The sequence below is a fragment of the Sinocyclocheilus grahami genome, unplaced genomic scaffold (genome assembly GCF_001515645.1).
Source record: "Sinocyclocheilus grahami isolate Dianchi unplaced genomic scaffold, SAMN03320097.WGS_v1.1 scaffold651.1, whole genome shotgun sequence".
NCBI lineage: Eukaryota > Metazoa > Chordata > Actinopteri > Cypriniformes > Cyprinidae > Sinocyclocheilus > Sinocyclocheilus grahami.
In genome coordinates this window covers 579,508-604,109 of record NW_015505830.1, presented here as the reverse complement: position 1 = coordinate 604,109, position 24,602 = coordinate 579,508, and the positions used below count along the sequence as shown (strand labels likewise).

The following is a 24,602-nucleotide window of genomic DNA, read 5'->3' as shown; positions in this document are numbered from 1 at the left end:
GAAAGAAGGCGTAACTTTTATTCTCGCTGTAGTATTGTTGCCGCCGCCGCCATGTCGTGAAGACGCTGTGTGCTTCGTTGTGAAAGCGAAACTACTTTGTTTGTTCTTCCAAAAGAGGACGATATCCGCTTCGTAATGCCTGGAGCTGATCCGTGCTGGTCGCTGAGGAAATACATCAACTTTCACCGTGGACGAAGCGGAATCCAGCCCGGGGTCTGTCACATGTGGTTGCCGCTCATTCGTCGGATCCACCGGGCGCGCCGTTCTCTACCCCGCCGCCTCAGCTTGGCCTCATCTCACACTAAGCCGGGGCTTCCGCTCACGCTAGGCCGCTGTGTTTCGATGTGAAAGCGAAACTACTTTGTTTGGTCTTCCAAAAGAGGACACGACTACAAATCAGTGGTTAAGTTATTATGGTTATTATGGTTAAGTGGTTATGGTTTTAGTAGTTTGTAGTACTACTCCTGTCCTTTAGGGACTCTAAGTTGCTCTTCTCCTCTAGCTTAAATCCCGGTGAGGTGGTAGAGGAAGAGAGAGATTTGTTTGGGGAAGGGGAAGCATGGTTTTTCTCCTCGAGTAGTCAATGCAGTAGAGGCCAGATATGTGTGGTAGGCTCAATCATAAGGACTCTTTAGTATTGGTAGTTAATTACTACTAATATGTACAATGGGGATGTGAGGAGCATTTCCACTGTGACTCTACTACACAGAAACCTATAGTGGATCTTTTGGGAATATTCGTTACTCAACTACTAAAGCCTTTTTTTGGAAGCACTTGGTGGATGGATCGGGTTAGAATCTTGTTTTATGCTCATTGAACAAGATATCATCAGCATCATTATCATCGTCAACTCTATGTTGAGTTCGACGGACATTCTCCAAAGGACAGTTGGGATTCTAAATGGACAATGTTCATATAAGGTTTTTCATTCCAAAATTCACTTTGGTTTTCTATGATGTTTGCCTTTATGCTTACTGGTTTGTTGATACCACTTTCTGTCTTCTTTAAATGAGTATGCTGATTTATTTTGCTTTATTTTTCTTTGTTTGTTGTTTTTGCCCGTTCTTAAATTTAAATAATAATCTGGTATAACTCTTCTATCTGTGTTGGTACAAACTTTATTTCTTATCTCGGTTGACATTTGATAGAATAGTATTTTAGGTGCTTATATTAAATGTGGTTGGTGGGCCCCTCCCTTAAAAATTATCATTAGCTGTGCCGTTTTAAAAAGAGGAGGACGGTTATAGTTGTATTTACAACACTGTTCCAGAACAGTTCAACCCAAATATTCAGATGTGTGCAGCACATTTTATGGAGGACTGTCTCCTGATCCTGGGCGAGGAGACTACAATGCCGGCTGTTCTGACTCACAGACTGTAAGTACGTTTTCATTAAAAGGATTTGCCACTGACGATTCAAACGCGAGTTTTGAGCAGTGTAGAGTAGCGCTTGTTGTTTGTCATTTCTCTGATCACAAATGCAGACAGGGTTTTATGTTTACGCGGCGCGATGCAACGCAACGTGTAAAAAGAAAGTATAAGTCATTATAATCAGTAATTATGTCCCCACTGGATGCAACTAATGCCTCGTTTATAATGAGTTTTAATGTTTTTGTCTCGTCGCTCCGGCCGGACACGGCATCACAGTATGGTGAGGGGTGTAACATTTCCGTCTCACGCTTGAGGTATTCGGCCAATCACAACGCACTGGATAGCTGGCCAATCATAGCACACCTCGCTTTTCAGACCGATGAGCTTTGTAAAAATCGATGCGTTTCAGAAAGGCGGGGCATAGAGGAGAAACAATAATGTACAGTATGTGGAAAATAATGTGTGTTTTTACTTTAAACCACATAAACACATTTCATTTCACCAAATACACAACATAATGTTCTTTTTAGCAGCATCATATGACCACTTTAAATAAATTCAGTTTAAATTTAAGTACTAAAATTACTACATAATTTTACTGAATAATTACTTTTAATTATAATTTAATTAAATTCACTAAAATTTAGAATAAAGTTCAAATGTAAACTAAAAGCTAATTAAAAAATAAATAAATGTTATAATAGTAAACTATAATAGGAAATGCTACTATAAAATTTGAGATTTTTTACTAGCAATTTCTGAGTGTGAATTTTTCTACAACAATTTTTAATTACTTAAAAATTTGAAATGCTGCCTTATTAAAATTACTGCATTACTACATTTTTTCCCTACATAGTTACTTCAATATATAGTTAAATCTCTCTCTCTCTCTCTCTCTCTCTCTCTCTCTCTCTATATATATATATATATATATACAAAACAAAAAAGTTTTAAAATGACATATTACTGCCTTAATGCTTCATATTAGTGATTTAAAATGACATATTAGTACCCATTTTAGTGCTTTAATACACACTGGTGCTTTACAAGTGTTTATTAGCACCCTAATGGTTTTTTATCAGTGCTTTAAAAGTACATATTAGTACCTAAATGGTGCATATTAATGCACTCTCAGAAAAAAATAACTTTTTTTTTTCTGAGAGTGTGCTTTAAAGGTACACTCACTGCTTTCAAAATGCATATGTGTACCTAAACGTTACATATTAGTGTTTTAATGATGCATATTAGTACCAGAATGGTGAATATTACTGCTTTAAGGGTACATTTTAGTGCTTTAAAGATGCATATTAGTACTTAAATGGTACATTTTAGTATTTTAAAAGTACATATTAGTACCTTAAAGGTACATATTAATGCTGTAAAGGTACATATTAGTACCTTAAAGGTACATATTAATGCTGTAAAGGTACATATTAGTACCTAAATGGTTCATTTGTAATGCTTTAATATATATTAGTGCTTTAAAAGTGCATGTTAGATTAATTTAAAGGTACTTTGTGGTGCTTTAACGATACCTAAATGTTGCATATTAGTATCTTTAAAGTAGATATTAGTACCTAAATGGTACATTATAATGCTTTAATGCGTATTAGTGCTTGAAAAGTGCATATTAGTAACTTTTAAAGGTATGCTTTACAGATACAAATTAGTACCTCAGTGGTATACAGTACATATTAGTGCTTTAAAATTACATGTTGGTACCTAAATGGTGCATATTATTGCGTACCTTAAATGTACAAGTTAGTGCTTTAAAAGTGCATATTCATGTCTAAATGGTACATATTAGTAAGTGCATATTAGTATCTTTAAAGTAGATATTAGTACCTAAATGGTACATTATAATGCTTTAATGCGTATTAGTGCTTGAAAAGTGCATATTAGTAACTTTTTAAGGTATGCTTTACAGATACAAATTAGTACCTCAGTGGTATACAGTACATATTAGTGCTTTAAAATTACATGTTGGTACCTAAATGGTGCATATTATTGCGTAGCTTAAATGTACAAGTTAGTGCTTTAAAAGTGCATATTCATGTCTAAATGGTACATATTAGTAACTTAAAGCTACGTATTAATGCTTTAAAAGTGTATGTTAGTACCTAAAGTGTGCATATTAGTAACTTTTCCCCCAGTTTTGTACCCTTTTCCTGAAAATGTATGACTTTTCTTGCTTTCTTTGGTTAAACACAAAAAGAAAAAAGTGTGTTGCTATGCAGATGCTGAAGTAAATTTCCTTAGTTTTTTTTGCGGCATAGCAAATGTGCAGTATATGATGGCATAATCCTCTATATCACCCTGCTAATGAGCGTTAATATCTTTGCTAAGCTGATGGATGACTCTGAGATGAGGGGCATCAAGCCATCACCGGCTTTTCCTGGACGACCGGAAAGCTATAATCGCTCTTGCCCTCTCTCACCGATCCGTCCTCTAGGACCTTGAAAAATGTGCAACAAAAATATCTTTGAATACATTAAAGGAGCCTAACTTTTGTAATTTTTCTCAAAACATTTTCCATTGAAGAAATGTACCATGCTGTTCAAAACTTTGAGGTTGGTAAGATTTTTTAGAAGTAGTCTCTTCTGCTCACCATGACTGCATTTATTTGATCAAAATTACAGGAAAAAACATAATATTATTACAGTTTAAACTAGCTGTTTTCTATGTGAATATCTGTTAAAATGTAATTTATTTCTCTGATGCGCAGCTGTATTTTCAGCATCATTACTGCAGTCTTCAGTGTCACATGATCTTCAGAAATCAGTATAATATTCTGATTTGCTGCTCAAGAAACATTTATGATTATTATCAATGTTGAAAACAGTTGTGCTGCCCAATGTTTTTGTGGCAACTGTGAACAACTGTGTGGTTTCAGGATCCTTCGATGAATAGAAAGTTCAAAAGAACAGCATTTATTTGAAATAGAAATCTTTTTAACATTATACATGTCTTTAATGTCACTTTTGATAAATTTAATGTGTCCTTGATGAATAGAAGTATTAATTTATTTGAAAAAATCTTACCGATCCCAAGCTTTTAAATGGTATTTATTCATGTATTTACATTAGTCAGTCTTCATCTCTCTGTGAAACCGCACTTGTCACAAAAACTGAACGACATACTGCGATTTTGTTCCTCATATTTTCTTTTTGAAGGCTTATTGTGATAAGTGTGTGTCCCAAAATTCAGTTGTGGAGAAAAAAACAGACCTTGGTAAATTTTCCAGGCAAGTGTTAGTATAAGTTGATTATTATAAAAGTTGATATAGAAACAAATAGTTGACATCTGTCTTTGATTTAAATGGGTTACTTGTCACATTAGTGACGGTCAGATTAGTGATGAAACCATGTTTCCTTTCCTAATAAAGTTACCGGCTAGCAAGAAGATTTTATTCACCTGCCAAAGCCTATTGCTATATTCATCTGGAACTTAACAAGTGTTACTTTTTGAACCTGGTGTGTTATGCAAAAAATACTGTAATAACAAAATACTGTATATCAGGACACAGCCATAAGAGATGATAATTGACATTTGATTTAAGCTAAATACCTACCGTATATATCATTTATGATATTGTAGATTGTTTGCTGTGCATCGATCGTCTCTTTATATGTGCTTTAGCTTCTAGATTTCAGGACATTGTAGTTTTAATGATGACAGTCGTCAGTCTGATTTTGGGATCTGGCTCCGTAATGCACCAGATGTTTTGTTTTAATCAGGTCCACAGTTTGTTTACACTTATTTTTAACCAGTGCCCGGGTTTGTCCCAAGCTCGTGACGGTGTGCCGTGTCTTCTTAACGCAGTGGGAGGTTGATTGAAAATGGCTGGTCTACGGCTGGTTTGGATTTGGAGTTTAATTTGGCTAAAGGCGAGAGCCCTGGATGTGTCTGCAGGGGTCCGTGGGGTTGACAGGAACATACCGTTGGGTAGAGACGCACATCTGCACACAGAGACCGTGATCCTGCTGTGAGAAACGACTCGTGGGACGTGAAGGGTCATGCGGCCAAAGGTCAAACACAACACGACCTTTCAGAAGATGCACAGTTCCACACTAGAATATTTACTATTGGTTTAAAGCTGTAGTTTTCTTAAATCTTTTTAAGTAATTTATATATTACTTTAATAATTAATAATGAATTTACATGTATCATTTTTAAAAAAAATTAAAATAAAATTTTATTAAAAATAAAATATATGTAAACAAAGCAGCGCTGTGCTTATAAACACTACTTTAGTAGGCCTATGCATTATACAGAGACAAGATGAAAAGAAAATACCATCTAAACTAAACATCAGTTCCCCTCAGAGGTATGTATACATATGGTAACACTTTACAATAAGGTTCCATTAGTTAATGTTAATGTATCAACTAACGTGAATGAACCATGAACAATACATTTATTACAGTATCTATTAATGTTTGTTAATGTTAACGAAAATACAGTCGTTCATTGTTAGTTCATGTTAATTCAGTTCATTAACTAATGTTAACAAGTATAACTTTTGATTTCAATAATTAATAATTAATAAAGCATTAGTAAATGTTGAAATTAGCATTAAGATAATAAATGCTGTAGAAGTATTGTTCATGTTAACTAAAGTAGTTAACTAATGAACCTTATTGTAAAGTGTTACCATATATATAAACATATAAAGTAATGTTATTCATGTTTTTAGACTATAGTCAATAATTGAACAATTATTATCATTTAATATACATGCGCATACACACACATTTTATTTCAAGTATTGTTATTCATATTTTCAGGATTGTAAATCACACACACACACATTTTTTGTAAATATATATAATTTATTTAAATTAAATATATATATATATATACGTACATGTGTACACACAAACACACTTTTTCAAATATTAATGTTATTCGTGTTTTTAGACTAGTCAATCACTGAATAATGATTTTTTTTCAATCACTTCAAACTTTTTTTTTAATATATATATTTTATATACAATAAAATACAGTATATAACATTATTTTTTACATATAGAATGCTTTGTTCACGGTGAAAGCCGATCCGGTGATCCACAACGCGAAGTTGATGTATTCCCTCAGCGACCAGCACAGATCAGCTCTTGGCATGACGAAGCGGATATCGTCCTCTTTTGGAAGACCAAACAAAGTAGTTTCACTTTTACAACGAAGCACAGCGTCTTCACAACATGGCTGCAGCGTCAACAAAACTACAGCGAGACACTCCAAAGAGAAAGGAACAATTTAAATCGCATCATATGACCCCTTTAACATAGCCAAACACAACGAGTCACTACAATATTACTTTGGTCAAAAAATAGCGGATAACAAACAAACGCACAAGATGCCAGAACGTTGCTATGATTTCCAGTGTGTCAATCATTGCATTCTTGGAAGCGAGTTCTATTTTAGGGGATTCACTCCCATGTTTAAATGCGGTTGTCACACCAGAAACTTCACATGTGTATGTTGCCATAGAGTGTTTTTGAACATCTGTCTGTATGTGGCAGTGCATTAAAGGAGATTAATTTAAAACTTTGGCTTAAGGTTTATAAGTACAAAATAGCACATGCACGTACAGGGAATAAAATAAAGATGATAATGGATGGAGTTAAAGACAAGGTGCAAATCAATTGCATTATTTCTATAGCATTTTTCAGGGTCTCTCTCTTCAACAATATAACATTATTATTTTCTATTTTAAAATAATTTTATTATTGTTGTTATTACCTGCATGTTGTCTATACTTGTTATGCTTATTACCTGCATGTTGTTTATTACCCAGCTACGACATCTACTAGTTTATTTTATTTTATTTTATTCAAAATATAACATTATTTTCTCTTTTAAAATAGTTTTATTATTGTTGTTATTACCTGCATGTTGTCTATACTTAGCTAAAACATCTACTAGTTATTTTATTTTATTCTATTCACAATATAACATTATTATTTTCTATTTTAAAATAGTTTTATTATTGTTGTTATTACCTGCATGTTGTCTATACTTAGCTAAAACATCTACTAGTTATTTTATTTTATTCTATTCACAATATAACATTATTATTTTCTATTTTAAAATAGTTTTATTATTGTTGTTATTACCTGCATGTTGTCTATACTTAGCTAAAACATCTACTAGTTATTTTATTTTATTCTATTCACAATATAACATTATTATTTTCTATTTTAAAATAGTTTTATTATTGTTGTTATTACCTGCATGTTGTCTATACTTAGCTAAAACATCTACTAGTTATTTTATTTTATTCTATTCACAATATAACATTATTATTTTCTATTTTAAAATAGTTTTATTATTGTTGTTATTACCTGCATGTTGTCTATACTTATTACCCAGCTAAGACATCTACTAGTTATTTATTTATTTCACTGCAAGTATATTTTATTTATATAGAACTTTGCAGAATGGACATTATTCCAAAGCAGCTTTACAGATAAATATTGCAGGATTAATGTCTTAAAGAAAAATTGAAAATTATACCATAATATATTTCTTTCTGTCCCAGTCTGCATGCTTTGTCTTAAATGCTATACAAGATTACTGTTAACGTCTCAATTCATAGTATGCATTTTTGCATGCATTTTTGTGTCAGAGGTGTTTAATGTAATTTTTGTAATACTTTAAATATAATATTTGTTGTGCGTATTTTAAGTGTGCATCCATGCATGCATTTGTGGCTAATACTACTCACAAGCCCTTGCATTACAGGAGTATTTGACAGTACTTTTTTACTTTTCCAGTGGCAAAGAATGCAAGGGAATTTTTTGAATTTGTAAACCTAAAAGTTACACTGAATACTGAGGAAGCAATGCATTTATTTAGATACTAATGCAAACAGTATGTGACAAAGTGTTAAGCAATACTGCATTATCAAGGAAATTTGTTGCAATACTGGCATACTGACCCATAAGTAACTAGTTGCATTTGTGAATTGGGATGATTTGTTATCAGAAACCAATTCTATTCAAATTAATTTAAATCTTCATCAGGCTCTATGAAATGACCTTAAGCGATTTTGATGGGAACAGATAATGATGTGGTTGTGAATAATTAGTTGAAATCATTAAATGGAACGAGATACACCTGTGTGTGTGACAGGTCTACCTACTTTATGTCCGCAGGTTCCTCATGGTCCTAGTGTGCCTGATATTCAGCGTTCTGTCCACCATTGAGCAGCATGCAGACTTCGCAACAGGATGTCTCTTCTGGATGGTAACCGTTTCACAAGATTTAAATTTGATTTCATTTGATTTCAGCTCATTTAATTTAATTTAATCTCAGCTCGTTACATTTCAAGCAGAAATCTTAATTTCAGCAGAAAATACCAAGTGTTTGTTTATACTTATTGCCCAGCTAAGATAGATACTTTAATGTTTTTTATTTTTATATTTTATTTTTACCTCAGGAGAAAATACCAAGACACATATTTTATTACTCGGCAGAAAATAAACAAGTATTTTATTTATTTATTTCTATTTAATTGTGCTGCAGGTGACATGTCCAGTAGGCTAATGCAGTAGCGTATTCTCCCACTGGATGGCAGTGCCATATCTCAGTAGAGCTGATGTTGAGTTCATGGACGGGGTTGAAGGATTGTATTCCCGTGAACACATTAAATATTACTGATTGAGTAGTTTTGTGTTTCTGTCAGTGCACCCACACCTGGAGACACCTGTGGGGCGGATCCCAGAGAAGCCCAGAGGCTTTGAACAGCGTCCAGACACACTTCATCAAACCAGCACTGTCAGAATTGAATGCATGCTTAATTGCACAGCCTAGATGACAGATTTTGATGAGAGACACGAGCGAGTGTGTGTCTATTTATACTGTGTGCGCAATAATACCCAAAGATCTCTTAAAACTGAGTTTTAGACCGCAATCAAAAGTCAGAGATCTCAATATAGACATTTCTATTCAAATGGACAAATATAAATCTCTTACTGGAATAAAGCTCTTCTGTAGACTCTTACTGGACGACAGGTACTGACTGATTTGTGTCTGGTTTTATTACTTGGAAAAGATACAGTTTTTTTTTTTTTTTAAATCCTCTGAACAGTACAACCGTTTCAAAACAAAAGAAGCACTTGAAATTCTAGATTTCAAATAAGAATTCCATATAAAAAGATGTTTAGTATAAAGGCAAAGTTGAGCCCTAAATGAGACATTCCCAAACTGGGAAATACATTATGCCTCCAACTAAGAGTTAATTTAGTTTAATTATTTTATTTTATTTTATTTTAATAGTGACTCATTTCCTCATCAAGCTGTTCCACATTATTTTATATAGCGCTATAAGTTGAAATGAATAGGTTAAAATAAATGAGATTAAGATTTTAAAAAAATGTTTTTTACTTCGCTTTTTTTTTTTTTGTAGTTTACATAACTTTGTTTTTAATTTTTTGATCAATTGATCTGAGCTTCTCCACATTCATTGAGCGACGACATTTCTCTCTGGATATTTTTGTGGATAGGCTTGCATGCAGTTTGTATGTTTCTGCTAGTAGACTATAGTTATTGCTAGTGCTCTTTTGACTTGTGTAAGCAAACTGCAGTCAGGCCACCCATATCACCCCAGAGACCCCTGAGCCGTTCAGGGTCAGATGATCACGAGAGGAGCTCCAGATCAGTGTGTACTGCTCGTCTCCTCCACATGTGCCGTTGATTCAGACCAAGCCAGATCCTCTGGCATCACACATATGTGCATACAAAGATCCACCTGTTTCTTTCTGCTTTGCAGGAGATCGTGCTGGTGGTGTTTTTCGGGACAGAGTACGTGGTCCGGCTGTGGTCGGCCGGCTGTCGGAGCAAATATGTGGGCATTAAAGGCCGTCTGCGGTTCATCAGGAAACCCATCTCCATTATAGGTATCTGACATACTGGCATAATGCTTACTGCATACTAACTTAAAATAGTATGTGAAGCAGAATGGTACATGGTTGTCACTTGCCCATGCTACATTCAATCACATATTAGACTATATCTTTTGTGTTTTTAGTCTGATTAAACTCTTCAATTTTGGCAGTCCAATCCAATAATAAATAAGAAAAAATAATGTGTGGCTTATATTACTTCAGGTTCATTCCTCATACTGGACATTATTTTTATTTTATTTATTTATTTATTTTTATTTATTTTTAATTTAATTTTATATTTAAATTTTTTTTTTTAATTTTGTTTTGTTTTGTTTTTTGTTTTATTTATTTATTTATTTATTATTATTTTTTTTTAATAATTTTGTTTTTTGTTTTGTTTTGGAAAATTATCTCCAGTGTTGATTTAATAGTTTGAGTTGGTTTTTATTTTTATATTTTCATTTTAGGTTTTCTTGAAGTTTTAGTAATTTTGTTGTGTGCTTTTATCATTTTATTAGTTTCTGTTATGATATGTCTATATAGTTTATATTCATTTTTATTTAAGTTTTTAGTTTGAATTATATTAGTATATCAAGTTACACTAAAGGAAAATGAGAAATGTTTCCATGGCAACTAGCAGAAATAAAATAAGTTTAGGATTAAATTTTTTTTAATTTTGTGTGTGTGTGTGTCATTTTAGTTTACATATTTTAATAACCCTTGTTACATCAGCTGTTTTTTTTGGATTTTGCATCCAAAATGTTTTTCTTTCACCTTAAAGTCATCATTATCACTTCACTGAAATATGTATCCATGTAGGCTAATCTCTAAATTAATATGACACATAAACAGCATGCAGATGAACAAAAAATTAAGAAAAAAAAAAGAATAAATAAATAGCTTTAGATGGACTTTATATGTATATATTTTAATAGCTAAGGTTACATCAGCTGTTTTATAAATAGATTTTGCATGCTTGCATTTTCTTTCTCCTTAAAGGGATAGTTCACCCAAAAATGAAAATCACCCCATGTTTTACTCACCCTCAAGCCATCCTATCCATTTAATGTCATTATTTTCACTGAAATATTTGTCATAGACTTTAGTCATTCATATAGCCATTTTGCTCTTTATCTTGACCAAGATTATTTATACTTTCAAAAGCTCAGTGCATGAATGAATTTGGCCTCTTCTTTCGCTAATGACACAGATCTGATAGTGGTCGTCGCCTCTGTCGTGGTTCTGAGCGTCGGGTCCAATGGGCAAGTGTTCGCCACGTCCGCAATCAGGTACAGATATGACTGACAGTAATATCACCATCCATGTGTTTGATCAGTAGAACATCCAGCAACGATCATATTTCATTGATGTTTATTGTAGTGCATCGCTCTGTGAACTAAAGATGCTCTGTTTCCATTGACTGTAGAGGGATCCGTTTCCTCCAGATCTTGCGGATGCTGCATGTGGATCGCCAGGGTGGAACGTGGAGGCTTCTGGGATCCGTGGTTTTTATTCATCGGCAGGTGCGCTTGGTTTACGCAATACTCACCTTAATACTTTACAGATCAATGAAACCCAGTGATTTCATCAAACAGAGCTAATCAGCGCACGTCTGGCGTAACCAGCCTCAGATTTTCTCTCCAAATATGGCCTCGTGAATACACATTATGATAATCTAAGCTGAGAGCTCCCGTTTCAGTGATCTGGCTTTATGAGTTAAATCCAACCAGTTCACGCACACATTTTCTCAATCACTTCACCGTTGACGCACGTCTTGTAAAAGTGCTGAAGTTCTCAGTGGATCAGGCGTGATTGGGCTGATTCACATGCACTCATGGACTTGGGGAAGGTTTGCCTTATAAGGTGCTTTTATACTCCATGACACTAGCCACGTAAACGGTGTTCATTTCAACCAGTTTAAAAGTCTCATTCATCCTGAGATGATATATTGCACCAAAGATGTACCAAAAAAACGTATATATAAAGTTTGTCATCAGGTTTTAATTCCTCTGGACTGACTGAAAATAAAATAAATAAAATAGACAATCTTTTGGGGATCCTTTAAATAATCAGGAACTCAGCAGGAAGTCATTTTCTGAGATAAAAAAAACAATCCTACATGTTGTACTTATCTTAAAGGGGTCATATGATGCGATTTCAAGTTTTCCTTTCTCTTTGGAGTGTTACAAGCTGATTGTGCATAGATAAGATCCCTGAAGTTGCAAAGACTAAAGTCTCAAAACCAAAGAGATATTCTTTATCAAAGTTAAGTCTCTGCCACGCCCCCCTAAAACGGCTCGTTCTAACACGCCCCCACATATCTACCTCACTATGTGGGAATATTTGCATAATGCGCCCAAATGTGCACGCAAAGAAAGAAGGCGTGGTTTCAGTAACCGCAGTTAGTGTTGAAGCAGCATGTCAGGGAGACGCTGTGTGTTTCTAGACGAAAGCAAAAGCACTTTATTTGGCCTTCCGAAAGTAGATGCATTTAGGAATCTTTAAGATCACTTACAACAGAACAGCAATGCATTTTATAGAGAAGGAGGGACTTTGTAGAAAACGAAGCATTTGAGAGAGGCGGGGCATAGAGGACCTACAATAATGTACAGTATTTGAAAAATAATGTGTTTTTTGAACATTAAAGCATGTCAACATATTCTGTTACACCAAATACACAAAATAATGATCTTTAAAAACGCATCATATGACCCCTTTAATTCATTCATTCATATTATTTACTCATGCAGTCATTTTTGCTTTTTTCATTTATTCATTCTTCACACTTATTGCTTATTTATTTGTTAATTTTTATTTATTTATTTTTAATTTCTATAAATAATTTTTCATTTTTTGTTATATAAATTTAGAGATTACATGGTATAGTTGTAGTTTATAAAAAACATTTGTGACCCTGCAGCACAAAAGCAGTGTTAAGTCGCTGGGGGATATTTGTAGCAATAGCCAACAATACATTGTATGGGTCAAAATTATTGATTTTACTTTTATGCTAAAAATCATTAGGATATTAATAAAGATCATGTTCCATGAAGATATTTAGTAAACTTCCTACCGTAAATATATCAAAACTTAATGTTTGATTAGTAATATGCATTGTTAAGAACTTCATTTGAACAACTTTAAAGATGATTTTCTCAATATTTAGATTTTTTTGCACCGTCAGATTCCAGATTTTCAAATAGTTGTATCTCGACCAAATATTGTCCGATCCTAACAAACCACACATCAATGGAAAGCTTATCTATTCTTCTTTAGCTTTCAGATGATGTATAAATTGACCCGTATGACTGGTTTTGTGGTCCAGGGTCACATTTGTCACACCACAGCACTATTTAAATTAGCAATAGCAAAAGGTAAATGGTGACCAGATCTTAGGACATTGCTAAAATGTTCACCTAATGCCAAACACACACCTTATTAATTTACATTTATATACATTTTAACCTAAAATCTTTGACATGGGTTCATCTATGTTATCTGCCTATTTTCCCCCCGATTCAGGAGCTGATCACCACGCTGTACATCGGGTTCCTGGGTCTGATCTTCTCGTCGTATTTTGTGTATCTGGCGGAGAAGGACGCAGTAGACGAGGAGGGGAAGACAGATTTTTCGAGCTATGCTGATGCTCTGTGGTGGGGTGTGGTGAGTTTATTCTTCTTCGTTGGAAATCGGAGTTATTGGAGTTGACGAGCAGTGAACACATTGCTGACAAGACCAGCTTAGACTAGTTTCCATTTGATGACTGACTGAGGAAGTCTTGCTGGTTAATCTAGTTGGTCTGTTTGAAGACCTTAAAGTACTGCTTTTTACATCAATCATGGTCTACCATAAATCATTTGAGTAGTTCACCGTTAGGTGTGTTTGTGGTTTTTATATAATTAAAATCTACTGTATTGCCCTCTGGAGATCTGGCATTGCCTCATACACGGCTAATCATGAAGTTTCTCGTCTGTAGAGAACTTTCAAGTTTGAATGTATATCAAGTAAGTTTTTAACATATGCCCATGTTCTCCACCACATATGTGACACTGGAGCACAAAAGCAGTGTTAAGTCGCTGGGGGATATTTGTAGCAATAGCCAACAATACATAGTATGGGTCAAAATTATAGATTTTTCTTTTATGCCAAAAATCATTAGGATATTAAGTAAAGATCATGTTCCATGAAGATATTTAGTACATTTCCTACCGTAAATATATCAAAACTTAATTTTTGATTAGTAATATGCATTGCTAAGAACTTCATTTGAACAACTTTAAAGATGATTTTCTCAATATTTAGATTTTTTTGCACCCTCAGATTCCAGATTTTCAAATAGTTGTATCTCGGCCAAATATTGTCTTATCCTAAGAAACCATACATCAATGGAAAGCGTATTTATTCAGATGATGTATAAATCTCAATTTCGAAAAATTTACCCTTATGACTGGTTTTGTGATCCAGGGTCACATTTCATGATGCATGGTGAGATTGCATTCTCCATGAAGGACATACTAGCTTATATGGTATTCTTATGTTGTTATGTCAGGCATGTACGTTAAAAAGCTGCCTACTTAGGGAGCACACTAGGTTTTGGAACAGGGCCTCAGTGTGGATTGTTCATGGGTGTTATATGTCAGTGCTAGTTGAACAGTAATGCACTGTGTCTCAAATAATGTATATTTTATATCAGGTCTGGTGATTTTTGGGTCTTGCTTTGGGATGGTGAACTGAAACTTTAATTGAGGCTCTAAAATGCGTTTTAATGTCCAGTTATTTTCTTTCTGTCGTATTGCAAATAACACGAGAAGAGAGGGTCATAAAGCATCCAGCTACCCACTCGAATGTCTGTAGGAATCGGTCCTGGGGGAAGTTTAGAGTGCAGTTAATTAAAAAGCTGAATTCAGTGTGAACCGTAATGAGAAACCAATCATACAGCTGTACGGGGAATCTGAGAGCCACAAAAGCTCGGCCAATGTCCCTTTCACCTCTGGCTCAAAGAGCTTTCTCCTCTGTGCCGTAAAGTGTCGGATCCGTTAATTAAACCTTTAATTGCGGAGGCTCTACCTTTTTGTGAAGAGGGTCAGAAAGCGTATAGCCACCCGTTGGCCCTCGAATCTCAGACAAAAGCAGTTGTTTGTATGGAGGAGGTGGCATTGAGAAACCCTCGACGGGGGTCGCTCGCTTTTGTCACTGTGAAATCTATAAAACGTAAGATTGAAGAGAGGAATTACAAATGGAATCGACTTGAACTTGGAAATGAAAAACTGAGCAGTGGATTGAAGAAACAAGCCCAGAGCAGAGCTTTATTGTTCAGAGTTTGTTCTTTCTTTGCTCAGGAGATTTAATGGTGTCCCCGACGTGCTTTATTTACATATTCTGATGTTTCTCCGACATGACTGAGTCGATAACTGTTATACAAACAGTTATATAACTGTTATATAAAGTATAAAAATAAAACCAGACATAACAATAATAGTCAATAATTGTCGTACAGTGAGAGTATAGTGGTATAGCATTAATGTAGATATCAAGCTGAGATCATCTTGAGCACTCTTTGAGACATTGAAATCTCTTCTAAAACTTAAATTACGCATGTGAGATTAACGGGGTTTTTTTTCTCTGGAGAAATGTAAGCAGACGTCTATTGTTCTGAATCTCATAGTGTCTGGACTTTAAAGAGATCTCAATTGTGTGTTTTTTTCCTTTCTTTTGGGACAGGGTGAGAAAAGGGGAACCGTTTGGTTTCTGTTCTGTGTTTTTCTTTTCTGGAGTTGCAGGTGCAGACCACAGCTGGCGCGACACATCCAGAGCCGAGTGATGAAACGACATGAATCATAACCGCTCTCCCAGACGTGCAGCTCCTCGCTAACTTAGCAAAGCTGCTGCTGTGTCCTCTGACCTCTTGTTTTCTTTTAAGAGGGGAGATAAATGTTTGTTTGTGCATAATGAAAGTTTTCAAACGTTTTAAAAAAAAAACTTGGGAGAAGCTTAAATGATTGATTAAAGAACTTTAAAGGTTAAGGATAAGCAGTAAACAGTTTGGACACACTTAGCTAAAAACTAAGCCTTCTTTAATGCCTGAAATAAGACAAAATATAAGTTATCAACAGATTAGATTGATCTTGTGCTTGATGCTAATTGGTTAATACAGCGTTCCACACATGCAAAAATATACATGATACACTAGTAGCTATATTTCCCTTAAACATGTCAGAAAGCATTAATCTTGACTGAAAAAGAAGAGCACAAGCAGATAAATTTAGTAAGATTAAAGACAAGACGGAAAAAAACTAGAGCTGTAATTGCAGCCCACACGCTTGGAATACCACACACACACACACACACACACACACACACGCACACACTGAGATGTTAGCTTTGGTTTTACCACACACGTAGAGCATCGACTGAACTCTGTGACTCAATAACTCGACATGAGTCAGTCAGTCAGTTGGTTGGAGAATATTAGGGGTCCCGAAGTCACAAACACACATAGTATGGGGCGCCACCCATGGCACTTGAATCCCTCTTGTCACGGCCTTTGTGGTCTTTTGGATGTTCAGTGGTGGGATTAAACCCTCTTGCCACCCGAAGCACTTGTTTGACGCCTCGTCCTACTTTAGCTCTTTTTGTCCATCTTGAATGGAAAGAACGCAAACACACCTCGTCACCAGAAAGCCCTCTCGAATGGACTGCGCTTTCACGCATCACTACAGGCCTGTTTGTTTTCCTGTGTTAGCTAAAATCTGACGTTTTTTGCTGGATTAGGGGAAAAACTAACCGAGCATGAACTTCAATAGACGTCTTAGACAGAAATCCTTAAAGGGGTCCTATTATGCTTTTTCACTTTTTCAACTTCAGTTGGTCTGTAATGTTGGTGTTTGAGCATAAAAAAAGATCTGCAAAGTTACAAAGCTCAAAGTCCACTTCAAAAGGAGATATTTTATTTAACAGAAATTTTTCAAAAACTACAACAAACGACTCGTTTGGACTACAACGCATATTTTCCGGGATTTGTGATATCACAAATATCGACGAATTGGACGAGAGCTGGTTGAGCTGCACTAGAGAAGGCAACGAGTGTTATCACTATGTCGGAGACACGCTAGCTTTCCCAAGGCAGATGAACTTAGAGTGGTTACAATCATCCAGGCGGCTATGGTAAGAGGCGTGACATTTCCCGACCAGGTGCCGAGTGCTGCCAATCACAACACACACTGGCCCAGCTGACCAATCACAGCACACAATCACAACACACACTGGCCCAGCTGACCAATCACAACACACACTGGCCCAGCTAACCAATCACAACACACACTGGCCCAGCTAACCAATCACAGCACACACTGGCCCAGCTAACCAATCACAGTACACACTGGCCCAGCTAACCAGTCACAGCACACACTGGCCTAGCTAACCAATCACAGCACATTTCGTGTTTCAGAAGGCGGGCCTTCATTTGATACAGGAACTATTCGAGCCGTTCATGCCAGACTGGGGAGAGAGGTGTTGTAATAATGTAAAATATGTGAAAAATAACCTAGTATGAGAGCCTGTTCTAGTACACCCCCAAAACAAAATCAAGACTTTGTAAAAGAGCATAATAGGAGCCCTTTAAAAATGAAACATCCGCCATTTCCATAGAATCACTTTGATTTGATGTGCTTCTGTAATGAAAATAAACCATGTTGTGTAGACGTATTCTGGTTTGGTACTGTGTTTGCCCATGCAAAACTAGCTGCCAGGGTCTTATAGGTAGTCAGAGCATTGCTATTTGGTTGCCAGGGTGTTCTTGGTGTTTTTTTTAGCTCATTTCTTTGCGGTTTCTGAAATGTTTTTTTAATGTGTTGCAGTACTTTATGAGCTATGGTTGCTAGGGTGTTTTGGGAGGACTATGGATTTGCTAAACTGTTTAAAAAGCATTGTGGTGTGGTTTAAGGTGGTTAAAATAGTTTTTAGCATGTTGCTAGGTGCTAGCTGTTTTGGCTGGTTGCTAGGGTGTTCTAGGGTTTGACAGGGCGTATGTTGCTACAGTGCTCTGAGTGTTTTTGTTTTTTTAGTGGGTTGCTATAGCATTCTGGTTGCTAGGGTGTTCTTTGAGGTTGCCAGTGGTTTAAGGTGGATGTTGCTAGGTACTAGCTGTTTTGGTTGGTTGCTAGGGTGTTCTTGATGGGTGCTAGATGCTTATTAAGCATAACTAAATGGCAGCTCTAGCTGGTTTCTATGGCGTTGTTAGGCTCTTCTGTCACTAAATGGCAGTGTTTTTTTTTTTTTTTTTTAGTTGCTAGGATGTTGCTAGGGTGTTCTAGTGTTTGCCAGGGCATTTCTGTGCTGTTGCTGAAGCATTCAAAGTGGACTTTTAGTGAATTGCAGGTTGGTATGGTGTTCTGGGTGTTTTTTTTTTAGTCGGTTGCTAGGCTATAGCATTCTGGGAGCTACGGTGTTCTTGGAGGTTGCCATGGGGTTGCTAAACTGTTTTAAAAGGCGTCTTTAGTGCATCATGATGTGGTTAAAATAGTTTTTAGCTAGGTGCTAGCTGTTTTGGTGCTTGCTGTTTTTTTTCAGTAGGGGAGTTGTATTTAGTGTGTTGCTACGCAGTTGCTAGATTGTTCTAGGGTTTGCCAGGGCATTTCTATTCAGTTGCTAAAGCACTGAAGTGGATTTTAGTGGATTGCAATTTGCTAAGGTGCTCTGAGTGGTTTATAGCATGTTGCTAGGGTGTTCTGGGTGGTTGCTAGGTGTTGTCTCTTTTATCTTTGCAAACACCATTAAAATGATGAATGTGAATCCCAAACTCTGTTTTTCTCTTAGGTTACGGTGACTACGATAGGCTACGGAGACAAAATCCCTCAGACGTGGATTGGGAAGGCCATCGCCTCGTGCTTTAGTGTGTTTGCGATTTCCTTCTTCGCTCTGCCTGCGGTAAACACACTGACTCCTGTCTTTCTCTTAGCACACACACATTCTCTGAGCTTGTCTGGCGCCCCGGGGCAGTGTTTTCCTATAGAGGCCCTCCAGTAATGGGGTCCAGGGTTAATGGGGTCCATTTAAGAGTGATAGGGCCTCCAGGGGCCCGCGGTCCTCATGTTACACATTATATAGCATCTGCAACATTAGTATCAAGCACAATTGACAAATCAGAGCTACTGCAGTTCATACAATTTTAATTCTTATATATATATATATATAGAGAGAGAGAGAGAGAGAGGGAGAAATATGTGAAATTATTTATAATATTTGTTTTTAATTATTTTAATATTTGGATATGTATTTAAATATTTATTTAAGATTTTTTTTTATATTTCTTATTTATATTAATTTATAATACATATTTTTAAATTAATATATGATAAAACATATTAATACACATTATTTAGAATATACATTATATAAAATAGAATTTACAATTTTATATAATATATATATATAAAATTCTAAACAACTATAATATATTCTAAATTGTTTAAATGAATATATAATTAATTAATTAAAATGCATATTTATATTGTATGTAAATATTTTTATATAATATATTAAATATACATATTTATTATATTATATATAGTTTTTAATATGCAAACAATTCTTAGAAACTGAGGAATATTTAATATAAATATTATTGGAAAAATAAAATATATATATATATATATAATTAGTTGTACTTCTTATTTGGACGAATCTACCAGTACTATGATCATTTCAATAATAAATCAATAAAATGTATGATATAAGTGTGAGTTTTTCCATTTAGTTTATTTATTTTCTGGTAGCCAAACATTTGAACTGTCTTCCTCTGCATGCAGGGCATTCTGGGATCTGGTTTTGCTCTTAAAGTCCAGCAGAAACAGAGACAGAAGCATTTTAACCGGCAGATTCCAGCCGCGGCCTCTCTAATACAGGTGACTAACAACTTCTCGCTCACTCAGCTGATGCTACGGCCACGACACAATGCACATTTCTTTCTTAACACACCGTAAATAACTCTGTCCCACGTTCAGACACTGTGGAGGTGCTACGCTTGCGAGAAGTCTGACAGCTGTACGGCTACATGGAAGATGTACGTGCTGACGGGCGACTACATCCCCATCATAAACTCGGAAAACTCCAGCCCGGGCAACTTCAGACGGCTGGTGAGGAGAAACGCTCCCCGCTCCCTCCCCCCATCTGCAAACGGATATTTCACAAAGTCCTTTGTGTTGTTTTTTTGGTCATTGTCATGTTCCTTCCTGTCGATTGTCCTGATTGAGCCTCCGTAGCGGGCCACTGCAAAGCCCAGACAGTAAAAGCATTTTTCTAGAGGGGTTATTGTGTGTTGAGTCCTTTCTATAGGCTCACGTGAGTTCCCAGAGCGCATGTAAAGGTCTCTGTGGTTGAACATCAGAGGGTGTGATGGGTGTTTTAGATGAACTTAGATTTGAGTTGAGCAGTAGCTAAGAAAAAATAGTGAGACTGTCTTTTTATTAGCTTTTCCAGTAACTACAATTTTCCACATGGCTACCTTGCTTGTTTTTGGCATTTTTCACAATTTTTACTCTATAAAGTGTTAGAGAATTAGTTCATTCGGATGGAAGTAAAATGTGTTTTGATGCTTCATTTTGACTTCAGCTGCATATTTAGTGGTGTGTCAGGTGTTTTCGAAGCTTTCCCAGCTTTTACAAAGATCTTTTTCCAACAAAGTAGTGATATAATCAAACATGCTATTATAGAATGTAGTGTTGTGAAGTTCAGTTTGTTTTACCGAATCAGAAATGATTCAGAAATGATTCACTGATTCTTTTGAGTCATTTCCTGTGCAGCATTTTAGACCTGCTTTATTACAGTGACATATTTATTGAAATGCTGCTTTTAATTAAATAAATTAATACTTTTATTCAGTAAGGATGCATTACATTGATCAAAAGTGGCAGTAAAGGCATTCACTGTATAATGTTACTAAAGATTTCTATTTAAAAAAAAATCCTGTTCTTTTGAATTTTCTATTTATCCAAGGATCATAAAAAATGTATCATGATTTCCACAAAAAATATTAAGCAGCACAATTAATTTTCACATTAACCCTCTGGGGTCCACAAACGTGCGTTTTGTGGTGTTTTGTTCATGATGACACCCAAATTTTTGATCATACAAATAAGAGCAATACATCATTAATAATAAGAAATAAATCGAGTAATGGCTGCTCTGTAAAAAAAAAAAGCATCAGTATCACAGGAATAATTTAAATAACTATTTTCTAATTTAATATATATTTTAATAATATCAAGTCTCGTCCTACATTTTCTTGTTAAATATCACGTTTACCGCAAATGAGTCCTATTACGTATACAATGAGTTGTGAATGACTCTAAACTTAAACGGATAAATTTAAGATTAATGCAACTAATAAACTAATATATACACTATCATTCAAAAGTTTGGGTCAGTAAAATGATTGGGAAGTTTTTGAAAGTCGTCTGTTGAAAAATATAATAAAAATTATGTACATATATATATATATATATATATATATATATATATATATATATATAATATATGTGTGTATGTTTTGGAGCAGACTTCTTTCAAATACTTCTATATATATATATATATATATAGTGAAATATTATTACAATTTAATGAATCTATGACAGACATAATTAAAGATGAGGAATTGAGAAGAGTTGTTTTTAGTGTTAAATATCTGATAATGTATTAAGCATGCAAACTTTTTGTTAGTAGTTATAGTAGTATAGTGTAACTATATTTTCTTTCTTTACCAAAAAGAAGCTTGTTCTTTATTTAACGAGTTCAGATGATGAAAAACTTCCCCAAGACGGCGTTCGACTGACTTCCATCCACGGCGAGTGTGTGTTTGACACGGAGCCAGAAGGTTTTTGCCATTCAACGTTTTAATTAACGCCTCTGTGTGACGGCTTTAACCCCGCGGTGGATTTCACAGGCTCTTTTCTGAAGAGAAACCAGGTTTAGGTGAAGCGCGGCGAGAGACCTGATGTCATGGGACGGACTCGTTTCTCTCTGTCTCTCCGCTCACCCGCTTGACCCCGCGACCCCCCTTTGTCTGCCGCGCACAAAGACGCAGTCAAATGCGATGATGTAACCGCGGCCGCTCTCCTGGGAGCAAAACCTTTGTGCAGTGCAACAACAACAAAAAAATCTTTGTGTAGCTCTGATTCCAAATGTATTGGGCAGCGGGCGTGTGACTGTTCTCCTTCATAAACCTCTCATTTATTCCCCCTCACAGCAGTTATTCAGGCCAGCGGGAAGCCGTGATTTTGTGACGTGACTAATATTTCACTGGCTTGTGTAGGTTGCGTAGTCACCGCAGAATTTGTGGATTCACAAAATGCATATTCTCCAAAAAAGGGCAAATTTGAATTTCATATCTGTGGGAATTTGACGTGCTCAGGCGAGACGTGTGGTTTTTTTCGTAAGCCTTATCAGCGTTTCTTGGGGAGAAACAAAGAGTTTCTTGGAGCTGCTGTTTGTCAGATTATATATGAGATTAAACGTGGCTTTGTTTTGGGGTTTAGGACTCGTACGTCAAAGCTCGAGGCATTGTGAATTCTGTTTGTGAAATGATTTGAATGAGCTCGCAATAATGGCGAGTAAATCATCCTTTGCTCTCCGTCATGTCGTTCCAAACTCGTATGACTCGCTTGCTTTTTCATAAAACACGTTTGATGAGTATTTGCCGTAGTTTGTCATATGAAAGTGACATACACTGTTGGTCAAAAGTTTTGAGTTTTTTTTTTATGTTTTAAATGTAAAATCTCTCCGAAAGGCTGCATTCATTTGATTAAAAATACAGTAAAAACAGTAAAATTGTGAAATATTATTATCATTTAAAATAACCATTTTCTATGTGAATATATTGTAAAATGTAATTTATTTCTGTGATCAAATCTGTATTTTCAGCATCATTACTGCAGTCTTCAGTGTCACATGATCTTCAGAAATCAGTATAATATGCTGATATGAGCTCAAGAAACATTTATGATTATTATCAATGTTGAAAATAGTTTTGCGGCTTCAGATTTTTGTTGAAATCATGATTTCAGGATCCTTTGATGAATAGAAAGTTCAAAAGAACAGCATTTATTTGAAATATAAATCGTTTGTAACATTATAAATGTCTTTACTGTCACTTTTGATCAATTTAATGTTTATTTATTTTATTTATTTAGTCATTTAGCAGACACTTTTATCCAAAGCGACAACAGAAGCAATCAATTGTAGCATTAAAACAACTAAAAACAGATCCAAAACTAAAAGCTAAAACTTTATAAATACTACCAATACACATTTGAAAAATAAAGAGATTAAATAAAAATGACAAATGCCAAATCTGTATTTTCAGCATCATTACTGCAGTCTTCAGTGTCACATGATCTTCAGAAATCAGTATAATATGCTGATATGAGCTCAAGAAACATTTATGATTATTATCAATGTTGAAAATAGTTTTGCGGCTTCAGATTTTTGTTGAAATCATGATTTCAGGATCCTTTGATGAATAGAAAGTTCAAAAGAACAGCATTTATTTGAAATATAAATCGTTTGTAACATTATAAATGTCTTTACTGTCACTTTTGATCAATTTAACGTTTATTTATTTTATTTATTTAGTCATTTATTAGACGCTTTTATCCAAAGCGAGCGACAACAGAAGCAATCAATTGTAGCATTAAAACAACTAAAAACAGATCCAAAACTAAAAGCTAAAACTTTATAAATACTACCAATACACATTTGAAAAATAAAGAGATTAAATAAAAATGACAAATGCATACAACAAAATGTCAAAACTTTACATTTAAATGAAAAACAAAAAAATAAAGCTAAAAACAATTCAAAATAGTAAAGAACAAAAGGTATGAGTATAATAATGATTCTAACATAACACCAAAAAACAACTACATATATGTGTAATGTACAACCACACACACACACACACACATATATATATATATATATACATACACATTTATAAATTCAATATATATATATTATTTCATTTCCATTTAGTTTGTTGAAGTATTAAAATAACTCAAATTAAATAAAACTAAAACTTAATAAAAGACCTATACAGACATCATAAATTCAGCCATAATTTAACTAAAATTAAAATAAATAACTAATACAAATCAAACGACAGTAGTTTATCAGTAATCCTAAAAAATAACACTGCCAAACTTAAATGCTAAAAAACAACAACTTACTGACACATAGTAAGAAATGGTTATAAAAACTGAAACCGAAGCGAAACAAGTAACAGGAAGGAGGAGAAATAAAAAGCGATACGTATCCTTTGCCGGTGTCCTGCCCGGTGGAGTCGCCCGCT

The 24,602-nt window shown here is 34.9% G+C and overlaps 1 protein-coding gene across 1 annotated transcript in view; it reads left to right on the top strand.

The window, feature by feature from the left end:
• LOC107558590 (potassium voltage-gated channel subfamily KQT member 1-like) overlaps positions 1–24,602 on the top strand; it is a 125,000-nt gene that overhangs the window by 10,163 nt on the left and 90,235 nt on the right. Inside the window, exons 3-10 of the mRNA XM_016242249.1 lie at positions 8,531–8,621; positions 10,147–10,273; positions 11,472–11,550; positions 11,688–11,784; positions 13,784–13,924; positions 19,076–19,186; positions 20,068–20,163; positions 20,263–20,394. Coding sequence (XP_016097735.1) covers positions 8,531–8,621; positions 10,147–10,273; positions 11,472–11,550; positions 11,688–11,784; positions 13,784–13,924; positions 19,076–19,186; positions 20,068–20,163; positions 20,263–20,394 — 874 coding nt within the window. The remainder of the gene's footprint in view (positions 1–8,530; positions 8,622–10,146; positions 10,274–11,471; positions 11,551–11,687; positions 11,785–13,783; positions 13,925–19,075; positions 19,187–20,067; positions 20,164–20,262; positions 20,395–24,602) is intronic.